The 24,030-nt window shown below is 41.1% G+C and overlaps 1 protein-coding gene across 1 annotated transcript in view; it reads right to left on the bottom strand.

The window, feature by feature from the left end:
• The window catches only part of DOCK2 (dedicator of cytokinesis 2), a 418,809-nt gene that overhangs the window by 284,564 nt on the left and 110,215 nt on the right, over positions 1-24,030 (bottom strand). The window contains exons 24-25 of the mRNA XM_040444509.1: positions 13,175-13,245; positions 11,274-11,380 (exon numbers count right to left, since the gene is read on the bottom strand). Coding sequence (XP_040300443.1) covers positions 11,274-11,380; positions 13,175-13,245 — 178 coding nt within the window. The remainder of the gene's footprint in view (positions 1-11,273; positions 11,381-13,174; positions 13,246-24,030) is intronic.

Here is a 24,030-nt window from a genome sequence, read left to right as displayed (position 1 = left end):
TCCAAAATGAAGAAAGTTCTCACATGTTTCAAAGGCAAGAAAAAAATCTGTTATTAAAAATATATATAAGTGAAGATTGCATTATTAAAAAGCATATTGATAAGGTTATGTTATCAAACAGCATAATTAGCTATCACTCTGCACCTTCATTTCTATTACCTTCACGTGTAGGCTCAAGTTGGAATACCTCTGGCGTAAATCTTTTCTCTCTCAACTGTAAGCTCCCCGGGGGTGTGGGCAGAAACCCTTCTGTTCAAACACTGCACAGCAATTTGGAGCGTGTACTGGGAATCAGACCCCACCTGGTATCCTGGCCCTCTCATGCTATTGGTCTGTGGCTGCTGGAAGGTTTCTCAACCTCTCTAACTATCAGTTTCCTTACCTGTAAAATGAGGATATTAATACCTACCCTGTACAGGGAGGTCATGATAATGAAATGAGAATATGTGTGAAAAAACTTAGCATAGCATCTGGTACCAAATAATGGCTAAACAAATGGTGGCCATAAAATTATTTATTACTATATTTCTTTCATACTCCCCATAGCATAGTGCTGGCTACGTTTTTAGATTCTCAATAAATATAATTTGAATTGAAATCAATCTGCAGCTGGTTTTCAATTCAGCTGTATTGTGGTCTTAAGGAAACTTCCTTCTATTCTAGGAAAATTTTGGTGGGGGCAGGGGGAGGAATCAGCAAAATCAAACTTAAGTCCTCCTAAAAGCCTCAGAATGTCCTAAAACCCTGACTCACTATAATTTAAACCATCTACAACTGTAATCTCACAATGAAAACAAACAAAACAATTTTGGAGTCAACATATAAATGTGTAAAGATTTACATAAGCTTTCTCATTGTGTATGTTTCCACATATAAAGAATCACTCCCAAACTGGGAAAGAATCCCATGGATCATGGACTGAAAGGCACAGAAACAGCCTGATCCTGCAGTTCTCTAGTTTTAATGAGGTACTTTTTTTTTTAATTGCTGAAGAGTTGATTTGGATTGTCATTAAAGAGGTAATCTGGGATTCCCCCCAATTAAACCATACTTCATAATGTCATTAAAAGCTACTATTCTAAGTATTTTGGGAGGTTCAAGAGGGATTCTTTTCTTTGATTGTATGCAAATTTTTTTTTTACCTCAGACCAAAAAAAAAAAAAAAAAAAAAGGACACTTTACCAAATCTCTCTTGGATTTATTCTGCAGCTTATTAAATCACCGTCTTCTCTGATTCTAGATCTGAAGGTTTCTTCCCAAGACTGAATTCTGCAATCAGTCACATTGAAAAGGAAAGAGATGTGAGGGACAGCCTCTCCTCTGATCTCCAAGTGTAGAAGGGACATTTTGGAACTGGATGTAGCTTTATAACACTGTAGGTGGGAGGGACAAACCCCTATTTGAAGAGCTTTGATGTCTCCAAATGCTCTGATGAGAAAAAAAACTTAGGTCCTCAAAACTCAACAGCTCTTTCTTGAAGAAAATAAATTGGCTCCAGTACGTAAATCCTTTTACCTTTTCCAGGGTACTGAGCTTGGCTGTGGGGCCTTGAGGGCATCATGCAGTTTCCTTCATCTGTTTGACTTTGTATAAAATGGCCTCATTCCTTGCTCCCAGCTCAGGCAGGCTATTTTAAAGTGTTGGGGGCAATATGTGGGAGCGGAGGTTTTTAGGCACTAAATGATGGTCAAAAGATTCAGCAATATTATCATTGTGAATCAAAGAATGATTTTTTAAATCACAGGTTTTCATATTGGTAGATCTCTAGAAATCTCATTATTGTTCAATCTATGATTGTATAGTTGATCTACAGAGGTTATGTGACTTGCCCAAGACCACACAACTATACAGTAAGTGAGATAATGTACATTAGTGTGCAGCACAGAGCTTGGTGCATAACAAGCACTCAGTAAATGTCAACTGCAGTTGCTACTGTTGATATTATCGTTGTTTCTATTATTCAGGTCTCTTTACCCTTCGTTCAGTGCTCTTTTTATCAGATACATAAAGAAACCACCCTACGGGCCCAGTCATTTCTTGCTATAAGAAAAATGATCATTCGGGGCGCCTGGGTGGCGCAGTCGGTTAAGCGTCCGGCTTCAGCCAGGTCACGATCTCGCGGTCCGTGAGTTCGAGCCCCGCGTCGGGCTCTGGGCTGATGGCTCAGAGCCTGGAGCCTGTTTCCGATTCTATGTCTCCCTCTCTCTGCCCCTCCCCTGTTCATGCTCTGTCTCTCTCTGTCCCAAAAATAAATAAATGTTGAAAAAAAAATTTTTTTAAAAAAAAAGAAAAATGATCATTCGAAGGAACCATCTCATTTCTTTCATAACTGAGAAGGTTCAAGCCTTGAGAAGTGCTATGTCTTGCCAATAACACAGGAAGCCAACACAACAGAGGAGCCTAAATTTGGGACTTGCCTGTGGAAGGAGAGGCCTGACCCTTCTGATCTTTCCACCCTTGACTAGTAATAGCACAGAGGAATTGTACACTGTGTACCAGGGATTGAATTCAGGCTCCAGCAACCCTCCTTACCCTCAAATCTCTGGGGAAGAATAATGTCCTGGAAATAGAAAATGACACTGGCATGGAGAAAATAAACTGTCCCACACTTGAAGCTGGGAACAATGTATGGTCAAATGGGGAAAAAAACCAAAAAAGATTAAAGCAGACTCCTACCTCACACCATATATAAAACATAAATTCTGTTGATTGATTACAAACTTGTGTATCAAAAATAAAATGATAAAATTCTTAGTAAAAATATAAATGAAAATCTTTTAGCCTTGGGATTGGGAAAGATTTCTTAATAAGGCATAATAAGATTTGACTACTAAAATGATAAATAAATTGATATTAAAAGAACTTCTGTTAGAAAAAATGCTCTTAAGCAAATGAAAAGGTAGGTTAAAAGTACATAAATGAAAGGAGATATCCTTAATACATAAGATCAGGAAAATATGCATATGAAGAATACATAAAATCCTGCAAATCAATAAGAGAAATACAATCAACCCAACAGAAAAATGAACAAAAGAATTGGACAGACCTATCACAGGCATGAAACACAAGTGGCAAAGAAACATAAGAAAAGATTTTCATCATCTCTGGTGATCAAGGAAATGCAACTCAAGACAGTGAAGACTTAACCTCACACCTATGTCTTTGGTAAAACTTGAGAAGTGGGACAATACCCAGTGTTGAAGCGACTGTGGATCCACAGGATCCCTTATGCATCACTGATGGGAACGTAAACTGATGCAACCACCTTTGGAAAACAGTTTAGCACCATCTCTTGAAGTCAGGTATTCTGGTCCCTTATGACCAGGCAAATCTTCTAGTAGTTGTATACCCCAAAGAGACTCTTGGATATTTGCAACAAGAAGCATGTACAAAAATATTCTTAGTAGCAATGCTTACCATAGAGAAATACTGAAACAGTCCAAGTGCTTAAAATTCCATAGTTTATTCACAATGAAGCCCTCCACAGTTGTCAAAACAAGGAACTCCAGCAACATGTAATATGGATGAATCTTAGTAAAATATTAAGTGAAAATAAAGTAAGTGTCCCCCCTTCCACCAATTTACTCATGTTTCAATACCCTTTTCAGAAAGATAAAATAACCAAAGCACTAGATATATAGAGATGCAATAAAACTGAATAAAAAGGAAAGCAGAGAAATGATTAAAGAAGATTCTAGAATGTGGTCACCTTTGGTAAAGAAAGATAGAGCCACACAGTTACATGCCACTGATTGTTAAGTTTCTAGTTTTTGTTTTGGGTAGTGAGTGTATGAATGTTTAATTTATTGTTAACAATAACCAAATGAATATGCAAATAAACAAAAGCAGACCCCTGTGTGGACCAATGATGAGGTATATTATGACTCAAGTGCTGTGATGCCTCCAGTTCTGTACAAGTAAAGTCCTTTCTTTCTTTTCCCTATTTGTAAGCAACTCTGGCCATTTAATCGTATGACTGCCAAGGTCCAAAGACCAGTTTCTGAAAGCTAGTATCAATGGAACTCTAAGGAGAGTAGGCACATAAAGAAATAAATCATAGCCCTTATCCATAAGCAGCCCGCTCCATCAGCACAGACAGCCCCATAAACAGACAAACGAGACTACAGGATGTCAAGTATCACAATGGAAGTCTGCACTATGCACCGTGGGAGCCACTTCTCATGACCTGCACTGCTTTCCTTTCCCTCACTCAGGCTCCTGGAGTTGTGTTTCCAAATCCAGAGGTGTCAGCTGGAGGGCTACCTCTATCAGAATCTCCTTGGAGGACTGATACCATGCACATCACTCACTCCCTCACTCCATCTTCAGAGTCACAATCTTTGGCATAGGGTCCAGGATTCTGCAATTTTAATGAACTCCGCAGGTGCACCTAAGGTTTGAGAAACCACCCTCACAGAGGGTCTGTGCCTTGTTTTATCCCCTTTGTAAACCCAGGATAATACTCCGATCATACTGAACTCTCTACCATCACATCTTCCCCTATTGGTCAGGTACCCTGGCAGCCACCCCACTTTTATAGTCCCTGGGGAAAGAGTTGGGGAAGGCTTCCTCAGAAAGGAAGGTGTGACAGAGGGGAAGGCTAGCACCCCCTCTGCTTGAGGTTGAGACCTGCAGCCACAAGACATGTGTGTCCCGACAACCTCTCTTGAGCCAAAGTCCCAAGGAGAACCATTTTAGATAAGTTGTGGAGAAGGCCAAAAGCAGTCTTTCTTCCCTTTCCTAATTTGGTCCCTGGGACACAGTTCCAGATGCAACTTTGGAAAGAGGGAGGGGACTATTTTGAAACTGAAAGACTGGTTACATCTGAAGCCACAAGGTACCACTAAATGAAAACATTAAATTGCCACAGTACAATGTGAAGTGAAAACTCAAAAAGATTAGATTAAAAACAAACAAAAACTAGAAGCTGTATCATCTTTGCACACTGAACTTGATGCAGAAATTTGCAAACTTGCGACTGTTGTGTCCCCACTACCTCCCAGGCTCAACCTACACTAGAGACTGAGTAAGTGCTGAATGGGGCAGAGGTGACATGCCTACTTACTGAAGACTGGACATTTGGTTTGGGTCTTAAAGGGATGAGTAGCAGCTGCTGGTTAGTGGCTGGGGGTAGGGGAAGGTGCTGGGGAGGCAGAAGAACTCATCCTAGATAATATTTGCAAAGAATAGAAGTATGGAAGGCTGTGTACAATAGTGTACAATGCCAGGAGAGACAAGAAGCCCTCCACAAGACGAGCTCATGTCCTGGAGGAACAGGACTTATTCTCTTACTGCCTTTTCCTTCTGAATGGTCTCAGAGCCCAGCCTGATGTGGACATTCCAAGCTCCAGGTGGCCTCCTAACACTACTGTTTGCTGCAGCTCTGCTCTGAAAAGTTATAGCAAAAGTTACAGCATCAAGAGTTCCATTTCCCACCCAGGCAAGGGTCCCTATACACAGCTGTCAGAGAATTGCCCAGCATTTGAAACAGGGATAAGGAGTGGAGGATACAAGAAAAAAAATACCTCAGGAGGAACAGTGAGGCATGTCTCCTAATATGAAAAAGAAAGCGCTTTCAACAAGAAAATAGGCACTGTCTTCTTTTTATTCATTCTGAGAATAAAGCACCGTATAGTAGAAAGAAGATGTGTTTTGTTATTCAAATGACTTGTGCCCTGAATCCAACTCTAATACTTACTACCTGTGAATGGCAGAGACAGCACTCATCAAATATTCCATGTGTATCCCATCACTTCCAGATTCCCTTGCAGCTAGGTTAGGAACTTGTGATGGGTTCTGGCCAAAGGACTGTGGATGCACTTGGTGGGTGTCACTTTCAGGCTGACATGGAGGCCATGGTACCAGCTAGAATAGCTTCAGAAGGGACAAAAGGTGCAGGGCCCCCCATCAGACTTTACAAAAGAGAGAAATAAACCTTTACATTGCTAAACCACTGAGATCTAGGGATGTATTTCCTACTGTGGCATCACATAGCCCGATACATGAATACCCTAATATACTGTGTAATATTTGGTCTCATTGGGATAAAAGTTACTTGGTATTCCAGGCCTTGGTTTCCCCATCTATAACATGGGAATAATAATACCTATGATATTAGGTTGTTGTGAGAATTTAATACATGTTTATGTCCTTTATAACACTTAATGCATAGCTAGCATGTAATAAATATAAGTCTCGCTCTAAAATGCTATTGATAGCATTATTATTCTTGTGGCTATTACTGTTATGCAATAGATACAATAGATACTTTTAAGTACACAGCAAGTATGTAAAGTACTCTGCTGGGTAGTTTTACATATGTTATCCCATTTTTGTAGGTAAGAAACCAAGGTTCAGAGAGGTTACTTGTTCAAAGGAACACAGCTAGTAAGCGACCAGGCCAAGACCAGAAACAAGAATTACCTGAATCAAAAGTCTGTATTCTTATGGCAACAGTCTTACTCACATTCTTCAGATGTGGAATCCCGGAGGTTCAGAGATGTTACATAAGTTCACCAAGCACAGTAATAACTGTAGAGCAAGAGGACTCTCCTCTGCTCCCAGGCCAGTGCTGCAGGGATGTGCTGATTAGCAAAGATAAACCCCATGGCACTGGGCACAGCCACCTGTGCCCCCACCCCCCTGGGGAGCTGTGGGTATTGTGGGCAACAGACAAGAGGAAGGGGAAAGAAGGAAATTACATCCTCATAAAAGAAAAACTGGATGCTTTGTACTCACAGAAGAGCTCCTCAATAAAGTTTCCAAAGAAAAACCTACTAGCTGAAAATAAACACCAGAAGAATTTCCAGATCTCTGTCAGCACTGTGTCTCTTGTCTCTGTCTCTCTCCTTTCTGTCTCTTCATTCCCTTCTGTCTCACTTTCTGTCTGTCTGTCTCTCTCTGTTTCTCTTTGTCTCTCTCTGTCCTTTTGTTTTTTTCTTTCTCTCTCTCTCTCTTTTGGTCCCTGTCTCTCTCTGTTTCTCTCTCTCTGTCTCTGTCTCTCCCTCTCCTCCTCCTCTGTTTGTTTTGGAAGTTGAGAAAAGCGAGCAATGTGGATCCTAAAGCAGTTTACACTGAACCAGATGGTTCATCTGATTAGCATCAGACTAAAAAGACACATTACTTAGAGATTAGGTTCTCATAGGGACAAATCTGTTCCAAAGGCACATAAGGTTTGCTTTTCTCGCAGACTCCCCCCAGAGCTTTCTCAGGGCATATCTATTCGTTTCTCCCATCACCACCAGCGGGCAAGTCTGAGCTTGACTTAGAGAAGATAGCAAATTAGTCTCCACAGATTTCTTAGTCTCCTCTCACTGAACCCTGAAATCATTCACACTGGGTGGGCCACTCCCTGTGCGACCTTGGCTGCTTGAGACTCTTAACTCCCTCACACCCCAGGCTAAAAGGCCATATTATGCCATTGAGTCCATACAATAACCCAATGATACCCGTTCTGTGGTTATTCCCACTTTTCAGATGAAGAAATTGAGATTTACAGGATTAAGTAATTATTAAGTAATTTACTCAAGATAATAGGTCTAGGAGAAGTTGAGATTAATTGCTTCCATGAAAGAAAAAAGGGGGGAAAGTGTGTGTGTGTGTGCTCGCACGTGTGTGTGTGTGTGTGTGTGTGTGTGTGTGTGTGTGTGTTAAAAGAGTCCTACAGAACCATCATAAAATATGGCTGTCAAGTGTTCCAGACTGTGTAACTATGTTGAGGTCTACAGCAAGACAAACAATAAAATGAGAAAGCACAAACATCTCACTCTGACCTGTATTTCTTGTAGCATACATAGCACAGGCCTTTCGCAAAAATAAAGGGAAATGAAATTAAGATTGAAAAAAAAAAAACATTCAAAATCAGAATAGGAAGCACACATAGGCCAAGGCCTTTTTATTGAATAAGTTCTGTGTTTCTCAGAGGTTGAGGATATACATGTAGCTTCCAGGGAAGGAAGGAAGCTTGGCTTCCATGCAACTGTCACATACGAAGGGACCCTCTTATTGCAAGGAATTGGGAAGTCAGAACAGAAGCTAGGAAAATGGAAGGGGCAGCAGGAATAATACCCACAACACCCATAATAACAGCTATCACTTAGTATAGGACACTGTGCTGTGATAGGTACTTTAAATGCATTATTCACTTAATTAGCCACATGGTAGCCTTCTGACATAGACATGGTTATTATTTTTCCATTTCACAGATGAGCTTACTAAGCATCTGAGAGGTTAAGTAAATTGCCCATAATCACACAGCTAATAAGAAAATGAACTAGGAATTCAACCCAGGCCTAGTGATATACAAGAACGGTGTCCTTAACCAGTAAACCTTGTCTCTCCCCCCTCTCCATAGGATCCTCCTGAAGATAGGCCAATAGGATAGTCTGCCAACATTTCAGAAAGTGCTTAAAAGCCTTCTGGCCCCTCTGCTTGATGTCAATACACATGTTTAAGGCTGTGAGTACAAGCTAATGTCACCGACAATACTCCAGGCAATTTGCACATCTGGCAGTTAAATGAGTGCAGGCTCAAAGCAAATCACATCCCTGAGGCACAGGACACTTCACAGGGAGAACAACAGGAGGGATTTCATTTCAGCTCAAACTTGGCCAAGGAATCAAACTCACCTTATTTAAGGGTATAAAGGAGATACCCAAGAGCCAATGAGACCCAGCAAGCACGTATGAATTCAGATTGTATTAATTTGGAACCTGAGCACTTAAGAAGAGGCATAAGCTGATGTTTCCCTTTGGGGTTATTTTGGGAAGAGGGTTCACTTAGCAAATCAGTAGTGGGAGAGGAGTTACCTTTAAGCTGTGCATACTGCTTTCACATGTGAACCAGTGATGGATAGACTAATTACACATTGCCTCCCCTTTGAAAGATGTCTCCAAAGAGTTCCCTGTCCACCTATTTCTGGTCTCTGTAAGTGTTTAAAGGCAAGAACTTTGCATTTCTTTTCCAACTGTGTACAACGCTGGGGCTGGCCTTCTGTCTGTTAATATTAATCAGAGGGTTTTTACCGAATCTGAAACTCAGAGACACAGCAGGACGGGTGGGTAGCAACTGTCCAGCCTGTGATTATGCTGACTCTTGGGGGCCACCACCAGTCCGGGAGATGTGACTCCAGTATAGGAGTTACTCCGACTTCCACCAGCCTGGAGTCGACACCACATGCCCAATCCAGGACGGTGCTGGCACTCCATCTGGCCTTGATGCTAAGCCGGGCCCCTGCGATGACGGCAGCTCTGAACAATGAGGGGAAGCCAAATAGCCCCACTCTCTGCTGCCTGTGCGGTGCAGCACCATACGTACCTGAAGTCGTCCTGGTCCCTAGGGTGGGACTCAATCCATCTCTACAGTCTCCACAGTGACACCCCCCCGAAATCCAGGAAGAAACTGCCAGGGCAGAAAGGGGCAGGCATATTTCAAAGCTTTCAGAGTGAGGGCAATTCAGTCTGATGTGGAAGTCAGAACATGAAAACCACAGAATGTCCACTTAAAAAACCCAGTACACAACAGATGCAAGAAGACTTACCAGGATTAGTTTCTAATCACCTTGCCACAAAACACCTTGTACAAACAAACCATATATTTGTTGCATTCATCTGTTGTCACACATCTGTCTGAATGGTCAGGAAACCACAGACACAAATATAAAATCACAAGAACGCTTTTCTTCCCATGCCCTTCTCCTACCCTTAACTCCAGGGACAGGAATTCAGAGAGCAATTTTGGATGCACTATGTTAACCAGGCATTGGGGGAAAAGAATATTTACAGTGAAGTGGCTGCTGAATATTTCTGTGATTACTAGGCAATTTACGTAAGTATTCAAGCCCAGCTCTCTGGATAAATTTCAGCTGGGTGAGGACAGATTCTCTGCCTTCTAAGACCTCTTGCTTCTTGCACAGTTTGCTTCTCATTTTATCACTGACACCAGTGTGGACACAGAGGAATTAAAAATTGGGAAGTGTTGGCCTTAGCATACAGAAAACAGTGCTGACCCTCAAAAATCATTTTTTTCTCATCCTCACAGATAGGATTGATATCAGAAATGTCGGGGTGCCTGGGTGGCGCAGTCGGTTGAGCATCCGACTTCAGCCAGGTCACGATCTCGCGGTCCGTGAGTTCGAGCCCCGCGTCAGGCTCTGGGCTGATGGCTCAGAGCCTGGAGCCTGTTTCCGATTCTGTGTCTCCCTCTCTCTCTGCCCCTCCCCCGTTCATGCTCTGTCTCTCTCTGTCCCAAAAATAAATAAACATTGAAAAAAAAAAAAAAAGAAATGTGAAATGTTGCTGGAGATGAGGTGAATGATGAACTGACTTCTAATCCTGCCTGGCCATATCCAGAGGTGTGGCCCTCTAGGTCACTTAAAAAACAGGGCACCCCAAGGCTCTTAGCAGCGGGGCACTGGTCAGAGGACTGGTGGTTACCAGAGATCAGTTTGGGGTGAGCAGAAGCTCCTGCCCAAAACTAGTGTCATTCCCTGCTCTTGAGAAAATACCATTAAGTGAAGAAAGGCAAAGTACAGGACAGTTGGATATTACACTATTATTTGAGTAATAGTAATAATAAAAGATCAGGGAAGAACGTATAGTATAAATGTGTCTGATCGCTTATACATGGAGTATCCCCGGAAGCAAACATAAGAAACTGGAACCATTGGTTGCCTTTGGAGAAGAGATCAGAGAGATTATGAAGAGAGTCTGGAGGAACTCTTTTCATGTGGTACCTTTTCATACCTTTGCATTTTGATCCATGTAAACACATTAGCTATTCAAAGGTAATTTACATTTTGCAAAACTAAAACAAAAACCCCTCTAATTTCTACTCCATCAGAATCTGAGATGGGTCACAGGAATCCGCATTGGCTCTCTAGTTTATTCTTACACTCTGGAAACTTTGAAAACTTCTCTGTTACAGGTTCTTTCTACCAAAAAAAGAAATTTACCTACTTCCTCTCAAGTTGAAGACATTCATACAAGTATAAACCGTGTAGGGGAAAATCTCATGGCAGAATGACCTAAAGATATGACTCCAAATTTACCACCTCATTAAACTCTCTCAGGAGGAGCAAACAATGCAACCTAAGCTTTCCTAAAATCAATTTAGATTCCGATGGCTAAGTTGTCAGCTACTTCCTACTTTTTGCATTTATTCAGACTGAGGGAGTTGTTACACAAGAAACCTTTGAGTCACTGGGTAGGTTTCTCTGGCCTGTTGAGCATGTGGTTTATGGCACCATTCACCCAGCCAGGATGCTTTGCACTCACCTTGCTTTTTAAAGAGGTTGCTCTGGACTATCTCATTCATAGACTGGACTTTCTGCTTTTGGAGTTTCACAGGGGGGATGCAGGTGTAGAACTCATATAGGAGTTGGCTGAGGACAGGAAAAATAGGAATGCAGAAGACAAGTTAGATCAAGTTAGATGTTTCCCACATCTTGGCACTTACAATCCACTCCCAGACTGCCAGCTCTGTGGAGGCAAAAACGACATATATCTTGCTTCCTTGGCTCCACAGTTCCCGGCAAAGCATCAGATGCATAGTAAGCTTTTATGTCATTGGTGTTAGTGTTGACTACTAATAGCATCCAAAGAGATGTGAAAACCTGAAAATGATACCAGTAACCCTGAGCCCTTATGTGTATCAGACACATGCTTTGCACTTTACATCCATTATTCTAGTTAAACCTCATGACTCTCTGAGATAGATACAATACTTATCCCAATCTACAAGTGGAAAAACTAAGGTTCAGAAAGGTTAACTAACTTTCCTAAGATTGTGTAGCTGGCGGGGGGTGGGGGGGGCATTGAAAAACAAGGATTTAAAACCAGGTTCTGATTTTGTTACCATAACATTTTATTTACTAATGTTTTATAGTTAGTAATGCTTTATAAGTCTTAAGATCAGAAGGGTCCTTATTTTTTAAAAAAAGCTATGAAAAGTTGTGAGTTAGAACTAGTTTAGGACATGAAAAAGAAGATAGTTCTTCCCAGATAGAGTGAACACAAAGACACCGCTGAAACAGAATTATAGCCCCTGTCAGCTTTCCAAAATCATCTCATTGTGCTCATTCATTCTTTCAAGTACTTGTTAAGCATCTATTTAATGTGTGACAGACAGTGTGCAGAACAGTGGGGATACAGTAGGAACAAACTTGGTCCCAGTCAGCATGGAGCTTACATTCTGATGGAGGTCGACATTACAACACAGAAGCAAACAAATCAATACAAAGGGATACGTGCAATGAAGAAAATAAATAGGAGTTGCATCACAGAGTAATGGGGTAGGGGGTGGGGGAGAAATTTAATTTATTTACAATATTCAGAAGTAGCTTCTCTGAGAAGATAACATTTCATTTGAGACCAGAAGGATGAGAAGAAGCCAGCAGACATCTTGATACAAAGAAAAAAAGGACATTAGTGAGAAAACCAATGAGATCCAAATAAAGCCTGGGATGCAGTGAATAGAATTACAACGGTGGTAATTCCTCAGTGTTGATGGATATGCCATAGTCACGTAAAATTTGAACTTTTTAAGAGAAGTTCGGTGAAGGGCATGCTATCTTTGCAACTCTTTCCTAAATCTGAAAGTATTTCAATAAAAAAAGTTTTTAAAATCATCTATATGTTATCTCAGAACTTAGGTGAATTTAGGAAAAAGAGGAAAGGACATGCTGGTTCAGATGCCTCTATCCTAACAGCATGATCACCCTAAACTAACGTGTTCATCTCATGAGACAAGTGGGGTAAAGAAGGAGAAAGCAAACGGGAGCCTATCTCTATTATTCCTGTAAGGTTGCTCCCCATTTGTAACTATCTGGCATAGAGGGCATAGACTGGGACCCCCAAATAACCTTCAAGTCCAAATGAAATTAAGACATTTACAGCAACTATCAGTTCTTTAATCTATATGTTTGCATGCTGTATCATTTGTGTCACCAAAGAAGGAAGTTTATTTTATGTCGGTGTTCACCAAAGTCTGGCAAGATAAAACCAGAATGTCAAAATCCCACAGTGGAGGCCCTATACCAAATTCCCACCATGTGTCCTCCCCACCCTAGCTCCAAGTGCCCATCTAGAACCCCCCCCCCCCATAAAAGCACTCCTCCATTCCCGCTGAACCCCTGGCTTGCCATCAGAGCCCAGGAAAGCACATGGTGAGCTCTCACCTGAGTAACTTCGCATCAAAGACCATTTCCACATCATGGAGGACAGATGGGATGTATTTCAAAGCTGCCACCTAGGTGGAAAGTGAAATAAACATAAGGGATGCCCACATCCGATAACTCCACATGGTGAGGAGGGTACTTCACAACGTGAGAGGGATCAAGAGAGAATGACCCTGAATCCTGGGCACTCCTACAGAGAGATACAAGACACTGTATGTAGACTGAAACATTAGCATGCACTTCTTTGATTACAAAAGTAAGGCACAAGTTCTTCTATCTTCAAGGAGGAAGTAATGTATACAATGATCACAGACTTTGAAGTTAGACACCTGCTATCAAATCCTGGTTCTACTCCTAGTAACCATGTGGTTGTGGACAAAACTTAACTTCTCTGATGTCTCAATGTCCTTGTCTGTAAAATAGGGAAAACAGTACCTATTTTGCAGGATTGGAAAAATTAAAAATAATATACATGAGGCATCCAACAGAGAGCCAGCATACTTATTTTGGAGACTGTTAAGTGGTAACTTCTATTATTATTGGAAGATAGTGTGTTTGAATTGTATTGTTGGTGGCAAGGACAGCTTGGACTAAGTTATTCATATTTTCTCACCATGGCCAATTTGTGAACAATGGTGGGAATGTTTTGGTCCACTAGCTGGGTTAGCATACTAGCTGTGCACTGCTTGTTGCCTGTTTCTTTCCTCGGCGCAAGTTAACTGATGCCGCCAGAGGTATGAGACACACCCCCAGTCCCCCACATAGCAGCATCCTTTGCTAAGCAGCAGAGAAGACTGCAGTTTCTACAGAAGGAGTTTTAAGTCACATGGCTGGAAAACAACACTGAAGAATCTAGTGGAAGGATGCATTTTAAACTTTTCTTTTTATTTTTCTTTATATTCTAAGTGTACTATAGTTAACATGTATCACCCTCTAATGATCAGACCAAAATAAAAATACTGAAAATTCCTTTCTTAAAGAAAATCTTACTTCTAACCATATATCGCTGAGTTTCTTAGTTAACATAAATAATAATTATGACTATTCATTCTCGGAGAACTTTGACTGGGGCAGGCACTGAACACCTGACAGACTATCTTCTTAAACCTTATGTCAGACCTACAGGAGAAATACTATTTTCATAGATAAGGAACCTCTGGTGCACCAAGATTAAAGAGCCAAAAGTCACAAAGTTAGCAAGTAGGAGAGCCACGATTCAAACTCAGGCAGGCTGCGTAGATAGCCACCCCTCAGAAGCCTTAAGCTACGTGCCCACCTCACTCAAACAGCAATTGTCTCTCTCTATGCCTTCATCCTTTCATTTGTTCTCATTGTTTATGATTTTCAAAAATCAGCAATATAAGTGCAATGTACAAAAACATCACACAGGATAAAGTAAAGTATTAAGGTGAAGAGTGTCACTGAAGTCCCACATCTCCATCTCAGCCCAAATCCTTATTCCCCAGAGGGGCCACCGTCAACACTGTGGTGAGTTTCCTTCTTGACTGTTTTCTATGCAAGAATGTGCACAGGTGCACACACACGTGTGTATGTGTGTGTGTGTGTGTGTGTGTGTGTGTGTGCTTGATTTATACAGTTCTGCACCTTGTTTTTTGCAGTGAGCCATCTAGCACTGATATCTTTGCATGCTATCACATAGACTGCACACCCTTCATATCCAACCCCTAGTTAGCAATGCCCTTATGGGCACATGGTACCTTCTCTAACCCCTTCCCTACTGATGGAGTTCACACTAGTTTCAGTTTTTCTTTATTATAAAATATGTAGTAAGAAAACAGTTAGTATATACAATTGTGTACCTGTGAGAATCCCTACAGGAGGGATTGCTCAAAGATGAATTAGTGCATCAAAATGTATATATACAAATAAATATAGAATATATTTATAATATATTATATGTATTTATATATTATAAATATATTCTATATAAATACATATATTATAAATATATTCTATATTTATTGTATATTATATAAATTATATTATTTATATGTTTGTATATTATATATTTATTTATATATTATAAATATATCATGTATATTTTTATATATAGGAAATATTGTCATATTACATTAGAAAGAAGTGATAACCAATTTCCTTTTACTCCTTTCCCTATGCTAACACTGGTATACAAATCTTTTTAGTTTTGTCAATGTGATGTATAATTTGCAACTAATTTACAAATCTTTGGTTTCTAGTGCATTGGGCACCTTTTGTACATTTATTGAACATCTGTCTTTACTAACTTGCTTGTTCATATCCTCTCCTCATTTCCCTTTTGGGTGATTTATTTTCTTATTGGTTCGTGAAATTCTTTATGTATCACTAAAATTAGCCATTTTGCAGTAAAAAAAAATTGGAAGAATTTCCTTTTGCTTGTCCTATTTGCTGCTTGTCTTTCAGCTTTGTTTATCAGAGCTTTCATTGCACAGAAGAGCTTTAATATGTATGTTGTCAGATTTGTCAGACTTTTTCTTTATAGTTATTTGATCTTGTGTCTAGGAATTCATTTTTTATTCTTTCAAATCAAGATGACAAGAGATAACAAGATTCTAAAGCTGATGCTCTATTGGGACACTCTTGTTCCACAGGATGGTGTTGGGTATTCTGTGAGGGGAAAAAGGACTTGCAATAAAATAATTTGGGGGAAACTTTGGTTTAGGCAAAAATAAACCAGTGAGCTTTCTTTTTTGTTTTAATTGCAGAATTTTTCAGAATTGCGATATGCTAAGACACACTATAACATCCTTCCAGGCAGTTACAGTGTCTAGCACATTCCAACCTCGTTGGTCAAGGCCATTTTTGTCAGGAAACCCCAAGCAGACGTGGCAAAAACAGATGCCTGAAGGGCTGGGAGAGCAAAAGAAAGAAGTGAAATGGAATAAGTCTGGACCAGTGGGAAGTAATGAAGTGTGTGGAACCCACATTCTCTCTAAAGAATAAGTTGTTCTGGTTCACCTCTTTTAACACCATGCTAGCCAAATCAAACACATGGGCAGGCTGCGCTCCCCCCACCATGGGCAGCTTGTTTACAATGTCTAAATTCTAAAGAGATGCCCTGTGCTGAGGCACATGCTCTGATAAAGGCTGGTTCAAGTACTCCTAGCAAACTGTCCTTCCATTCACTCTTAGGCTAAAGAACACAGAGCTCTGGGCCCGCAGGGGCCTGGACAGGAACCCCAGCACTCCACCTAGCCCCTGCATGCACCAAGGCCCACTTCTTCATGCCCTGAGCCTCAGCATCTTCATGTGGGATAAAAGGGAAATGACGTGAAATAACGTATATCATGTACCTACTGCAATTTCCAGCACACAGTAGGCCCCCAAAAGTGTACGTGCTGAATTTCACCTTATTTCATCCCTCAAACCCCTGCCCTCATTCCCCAGCACCTGGACAAAGTATAATATGTACTCATCATAATTAAGACCAAAGTGAGAGGACAGAAACAGAAATAGAACCCTCAGCAAGTTGAGAAAGCCAAGACCTCAGTGCCGGCAGCAAGTTATTGGCTTTCAAGGGCTGCATATTGTTCCAGGGCTTTGAAGTGATGCTGTAGAATTGCAGTCACCAGAAGTTTACACTGACACACATAAACACTTCAGCTATTAGGAAGGAGAAGTTGGACAGGGCTGGAACAAGGACTGTTTCAGAAGGAGTCAATCTTCCCAGCTTCTCAGCTCTGGGCTGGCAATAAAGTAAAACAAACTAAGTAGCTGTCGCCCTGAGACTCAGAGGGTGTTATCAACTCAACTGGAGAGTATCAAACTTCCATCTGGTCCAGGCGGCCTCACAGAGAAGCAGCAGGCCTGTGGTTTCTTTTTCCAAGGAGGGCAGCTCATCTCTGACCCAGGAAGTTTCAGCACTGGCTGCAGGGCTCCTGTCCATAGTTCTCCCCTTCACATGGCTCTTACACACATGAATGGAGTAATAGTAGGTGGGTGCAGCAGGAGCAACCACCAAGCTCCCCTAGAAGGCAGAACAGCTCAGCCATAAGATCCTCGGGAGACCTCCATTTGTTGCATGTTTCTAAAGCCTGGAAACCGGAAACAGCTTGGCATTCTAGACCCACTGGCCTCTTGGGAACTATGTTACTTTGTTGGCATAATTTGCACTCCCATTAATACTACTATTATACATAAAAATATATTGCCATGTTGTTACATTTATTCCATAGTATATATTCCTGTATTGCATATAATATTTAAGAAAAACATATACAGACAAGTTTATGTGAGTGCATGTATATAAATGTATATAACAGTCTTAAAATAACAACCATTACTAGAAACTTTAAATGCGTTAAATACTTTACATGCATGATCTCATTGCACTTTACAACTACTCTAGGAATAGATACTGTCATCCCATTTTACCAGTGAGTAAACTATGGCAGAGAGAGGTTAAATAATTTGCCAGAAGCCACACAGCTACCATGCAGCATAGAAAGAATATGTACCTGATTCTGTCCAGCTGGCCAGTGTGTTTTGCTACCACTCACCCTGCTGTAAGGAAAGGCTTCCATGTTAGAAGATGAGGAGGTTTTGATGGGGGAGAGAAGGATGATTTGGGAAAGGAAGCAGAGAACCTTCCCCTTTTTATAAGGATAATTTTTGAAAAGAAGGTACAGTTTTCCTGACATCTCCTCAGTGAAGAGTCTTCCTCACCACATATATCAGGGGTTGTAAGAACAGAGACCAGGAAAACATTTGCCAACTTAATAATTAGCTTACCATGTGGCACCAAGTGGTCTTCTAGATTAGTCACGAACTCTGGACCCCTCTCAAAGGCTATCAAAGGCTAGTATCAGCCTCGAGAAGACAGCCAGGTCCAAACCAAACAGTAGTGGTTTCACTGACCCAGAGAGAAGTCATGGGAGGTCACTTGAGATGATTATTATCCAGATGGACTTCTCTAGAATTGATAATCCTGGGCTGCTAGGAAACAGCAAGTATTTAAAAATAACAACAAAAATCAAAACCAAAGAGCTACACTCCCTCAAAATCAATGTGGATTTTCTCTTTGAGTGTTTCCTCCAAATGGAGGAAGATTGAACTGCACCGATGCCAGTAGACAGAATTTTAGCTAAAAAAGAGCACACCTTGCAGTGATGCAAGATCATACGAGAGCACTGGACCTCTTCCTCACTCAAGAACACAGACAGTATTTCCAACCCACCAATATTCAGTCCTGTAATTTTTGCCAAGCGATGGCTGATTAAGGTCCATGGAAACTGGACAATGTCACAGAAATTCACCACAGCATGACCACAAGAAGACAGCTTCCCTAGAGATGCAGAGCTTTCTCTAAGGAAAGTACATGCAGCTCTCTCAGGACAGTCAGCCTCCTCACCAATAGTTCAGGGAAAGAGAAGGAAATAGGGACCAACACATTCCAGAATACATGAGTCTCCATGCTTTCCATGATGCAACATTATGCTGGCCCCCAAAGCTTGGTGGGAACAGGGGAGTTCAGTGTTTACAAATGGCTGGCTGAAGAGTGAGACTGTCTGAGTCAAGTCCCTGTGGACCACTTTTATCTGTGTGGCCTTGGGGAAGTTAACTCTGTGTTCTCGTTTCCTCACAAGGAGAATGGAGGAATAAAGTTACCTAATTTAGAAGCCGATGTGAAGATTAAATATTAGTTATCCATATTACTACAACAGCCTCACTGGAACAAAATTTCATCCTCCCCACCACTGAATCCATTGTCCTCAAATATTATGCGTAAGTATGGGGTATACAATTGGGAAGGGACAAGTTAAATAATAAGTCTTGTTTCTCCTACTTTGGGAATTTAGCCTACAGCTGCAGGCCACTTCACAAGAATGGACCACTTTCTTCCCTTAGTTCAGGCATTTGAACATTTTACACTAATAAACAATGAAAAGAGAGGAAAGAAAAATGTATTCTTAATTAGCTTGCCTTCATGTCTGTGGACCAAACATCTATCCATCTTTACTATTGTTTACTGTCACTTACTGCTTATCTACTTGGCATTTTGCAGGAAGACTTGGGTCTTTCATGAAACTATGCTTTGTTTGGTGGTGATTAGGAACTCAAGCTCTGAACTTACACAGTCTGGATTCAAATCCCAGACCTGCCCCTTCTTAGTTGTGGTTAAGTTATTCAACCTCACTAAGACTCCATTTCCTCATCTGTAAAGTAGAGATAAGAAGAGTATTTGCCTACTAAGGTTGTTGTTATAAAAATCAAATGAGCTAACAATATATGTAAAGCTCTCAGCTTAGTATGTGATACATAATAAATGTGAAAATACAAAACAGTGGAAGCTTGTATTCATTCTTTCATTCATTTAGCCAAAAGAATATTCGAGTACCTACTAAGTGGCAGCTGCTGGTTCAGATACTGGGGATACAGAAGACAGAGCTACCCTGCCCTTTTGGACACTCTAGTGGCATTATTAGTATGCATGACAATCATAGTTGCCACGGGAGAGTACCATTCAATATGAGCTGTTCATTTATTTTCACTTGCACCATCAAATTGGAGCATTATGATGAATCCTGGACCTGAAGGAGAATGGAACAAATGGGTCTACATAATGTCAACAAATGTCCTTTCCTCGTAGTTAAGCTATATCCAATTCACTAGTGTCTGATTTTGATCCTCTCCACCTACCATCAGTTTTATCGACAGTGCTCACAAGGCTGGCACACATAGGGACTTGTAAGCTTATGGCCTGTTACTGAAAACACATGGAGCAGTGCCTGGGTGGCTCAGTCAGTTAAGCACCCGACTTTGGCTCAAGTCATGATCTCGTGGTCCAGGGGTTCGAGCCCTGCGTTGGGCTCTTCTTGTAACAGCTCAGAGCCTGGAGCCTGCTTCAGATTATGTGCCTCCCTCTCTCTCTCTCTCTCTGCACCTCCCCTGCTCATGCTCTGTTTCTCTCTGTCTCTCTCAAAAATAAATATTAAAAAAAAAAAAGAAAATATGTGGAAACTCCCATCCTAATCCATGCCTTGTGGTAGAGAAAACATTAATTTTGGAATCAAGAGACCTGGGAAGATTCAAATCCTAGCTCCACCACTGTGGATAGGTATAATTTGGGATGAATTATTTAACTTTATGAGCCTCCCGTGGACACCAAAGACAGTGATTCCTTGCAGATCTCTGGCAGGATGAAAAACACTGTATGTGAAGAGCCCAGCTTCATGCCTCGCACATGGTAGGTACTCCACCAAAGAAAGGTATTTTTAATGATCTTCTACCTTCTTTGAATGGCTGGTTTTAAATTCTCCATAGTTTAGGGTTAGCTGCTGCCATGCCAACTCTGAACAATAAGGAAAACTACAGGAAGCAATTCACAAAAGCCAGATGAGTCTTAGAAATGAGAAATAACTTGATTAGGTCCCAGAACCCACAATGGACAAAGCTGAGATTGAACCAGACCTGCTCTATGCTAAATTAAAGCGGACTTGAATGACGGCTTCCACCATAAGCTGCTATTTGTCTGGAAGTGTAAAGTTGGAACCAGGAATGGTACTCCTTGGCATTCTCACTCTACCCTCTCACTCAAAATGTATGGAAGCCACTACTAATCGATCACAGAACTCTTTCCCACCATACCCCATGCAGGCTTGGAATCAGGACTCCAGCCATCCTTGTACTATTTGTCATTTCTTTCTTTCCTATAGAGTCAGTTCATGTGGGTTTATTCTCCCTGAAATTTATATCTATGTTTCTTGATCTAGCTGAATAACCAAATGTCCTAAAACTGTTCAGCTTCATATGACAAGGTGAGGAATATAAATATCCCCTTCCACTCCAGGAAAATGCTCCAAAATCTTCTGTTTTATGGTGAGGTATAAATGGCTAAAAACAATCCATTTAAATTGAAATGTGTAATAGGCTCTATATTTCTTGCTTTATATATATTTCTTTATTTAATCCTCTTAACGTTTCCTCTAAATTAGACATTAGGCCTTCCATTTTATAAAAGAATAAACAGAGGCCCGAAATTCCACCCAGGTCTCTCTGGCATGAAATCCAAAACTCTTTCTCCTGTGGCAAATGTCAAAGTCCAAGAAGATTCTTTATATGGAGTTTGTTAACATTAAGTAAACTTGACCCCTCTCCCCTCATTAGCCCACACTTCACATCCTAAAACAGCATTAAATCTTCAAAGGTTACTGCCTTCCATATTTATATATGGCTACATACTTCTTTGATAACTTTTCAATAGCCATAGAAATACGTTAGAAATTGTCATTGATTTTATGTAAATCCTGGAAGCTATATTTGACCCTTAGAGCAAATTAAAAAAGAGATGAAGCCCGTTTTGATGGCTCTGGGGTGGAAACCCATGAGGAGAAACCAGCAAAACCTGGCCCAAATCCTGGGGGAAATAAGACTTTTTTTTTTTTTTTTTTTTTTTTTTTTTTTAGTGTTTTTAGTGTTTATTTATTTATTTTGAGAGAGAGAAAGAGAAAGAGCATTGTGCACTTGTTGGGGACAGGCAGAGAGAGAGGAGCTGTCAATGCAGAGCCCTATGCAGGGCTCAATCTCACAAACCATGAGATGAGATCTGAGCCAAAATCAAGAGTTGGACACTTAATAGACTGAGCCACCTAGGTGCCCCAAATAAGGCATTTCTAACATAACTTCCCAGACAGTAAGAACTTAGATAAAAAGACTTATGTCCAGACCATAATAATCACATTAGTTCCTTGCATTTGCATAGGATTTTATAATCTGCTCTTTCATAGCTGGTGTTTTTTGATCCTCACACAGTGATGTCTTACAGATGAGGAAACAGACAGTGAGAGGTTAAATGACCAGCATAAAGTCATACAGCTGAGCAGGAACACTCTTGTTGACCCACGTCTCCTCAGTGCCATAGATACTCGCTGGTTCCTCTTTGCTTTGTAGCTTCCTTTCTTTCTCCTCCTTTCTTTCTGTCTCCTCTTTGTTCCTTCCCCCAAGATACACGTAGTTCATCACTGGAAAATAGGTGCTGACATTAGGAGTGGCTCCATGATAGCTGACTCCCTGTGTCTTTCTCAAGGCCAGTGGTCTGTCTCTTTCCTGGCACCTCTACTCTCTGGGGCATCTGCTCCTTTCTCTCCCCAAACAACTGGCTTCCTTCATTTGTCCATCACTTCTGCTTCCTCATACTTTAGCTTCCTTAGAGCTATGTCCACCCTGACTCGATGCTATAGCCTCTCTTATCGCAACCAGTCAAATCCAGCCCTCAGGAAACATCCTAACACTGTGTGGCCTCCCACTGGGAGCTTGGCTGCTTCCAATATGTTATAGGTGGGGTGACAGGCTCCAGTTCTTATCACATTTCTTTATGCTGTCCCCTGCTCTTGTTATCCTCTTTTTTGTAAAATGATGGAGGTTTGAAAAATCATGAGGGAAGACTTAAAAAAAAAAACAGCAAAAGGGAAGGGAAGGTAAAAACTCTAAGACTCATCTCCAGTCATATCCTCAGTAGGTGCTAAAGGTATAGCATAAAGAACAGTGTAATGGAGCAGCTCAGAGCATGGTCTTCAGAGCCAGGCAGGAGCAGATCTGAACACCAGCCATACCCCTGACTACCATGGAGCCTGAGGAAGTGGTATCGACTCTGAGCTTCAGTTTCCACATCTATGACATTGAGAGTTTCACACTTATCCCAAGAGTCATTCATTCAACAGGTATTTATTAAGCATCAGCCATGTACTAGGACTGTTCAGGTACTAAGGATACATTGGTGAACTAGACTAGACAAAGCTTCCCACTATACACACACACACACACACACACACACACACACACACACACACACACAGAGTTCCCTAACATCTGTTCAATCAAAAGAAGCCATTAGCAGAGTGATTCCTGAACTTTGGTTGACACCAGTGAGCTATTTAAACTCCCATTTGCCCTGGTCACACTCCATACTGATTAAATTAGATTGTCTGGTGGTGGTGACTAGGCATCAGAATTTATTAAAGATCCCCAAGACTCCTGGGTGGCTCAGTCAGTTAAGCATCCGACTCTTGGTTTCAGCTCAGGTCATGATATCTCACTGTTTCATGAGTTCAAGCCCCTTGTCAGGCTCTGTACTGTCAGCATGGAGCTTGCTTGGGATTCTGTCTCCCCCCCTCCTCCATTCAAGCAATCTCTCTCAAATAAATAAATAAATAAATAAATAAATAAATAAATAAACAAATAAACAAATACTAAAAAATAATTTAAAGATCTCCAAGACATTCGAATGTGCAAAGTTTGGAACCCGTGCATTAGCAGTGGATACTCCCTAGACAGATGTTTGCCTCTGACTCCTCATCTGCATTCTAGCTGGACACTAGTACCTCATTCGTTCTAGCCAGAGGCTGGGTGATCCCAGTCAGAGTCATAGCAGATATTTATATTAGCAACCAAAAGGATAACTCTGATTAAAAGTAGGAGAAGAAGTCATCTATATTAACTCACTGGTTCAGACAAATGTGTTTGCTTCTTATTCATATGACATGAGGCAGCCCCTCCTGAGCACTTATGAGTCAATTTTGTGAAAGTTATGAAGTCTCCTTGAAACAGCCTCTTCATTCAGCTTCTCTGCTGCTAAACTCTTTCTCAAACTTAGGGGTAGGCCTCAAGGTTTCTCAAAGATTTACAGAGTTTGGGGGCACCTGGGTGGCTCAGTCGGTTAAGCATCCAACTTCAGCTCAGGTCATGATCTCATGGCTCTTGGGTTCAAGCCCCGTGTTGGGCTCTGTGTTGTCAGCTCAGAGCCTAGAGCCAGCTTCAGATTCTGTCTCTGTCTCTCTCCATCCCTCCCTGTACTCTCTCTCTCTCTCTCTCTCTCTCTCTCTCTCTCTCTCTCTCTC

The sequence above is a fragment of the Herpailurus yagouaroundi genome, unplaced genomic scaffold, assembly GCF_014898765.1.
Source record: "Herpailurus yagouaroundi ecotype Mexico unplaced genomic scaffold, PumYag 29, whole genome shotgun sequence".
In the NCBI taxonomy this organism is placed as follows: Eukaryota; Metazoa; Chordata; class Mammalia; order Carnivora; family Felidae; genus Herpailurus; species Herpailurus yagouaroundi.
Note: the sequence above shows the minus strand (reverse complement) of the source record. Positions and strands in the feature narration are given on the sequence as shown.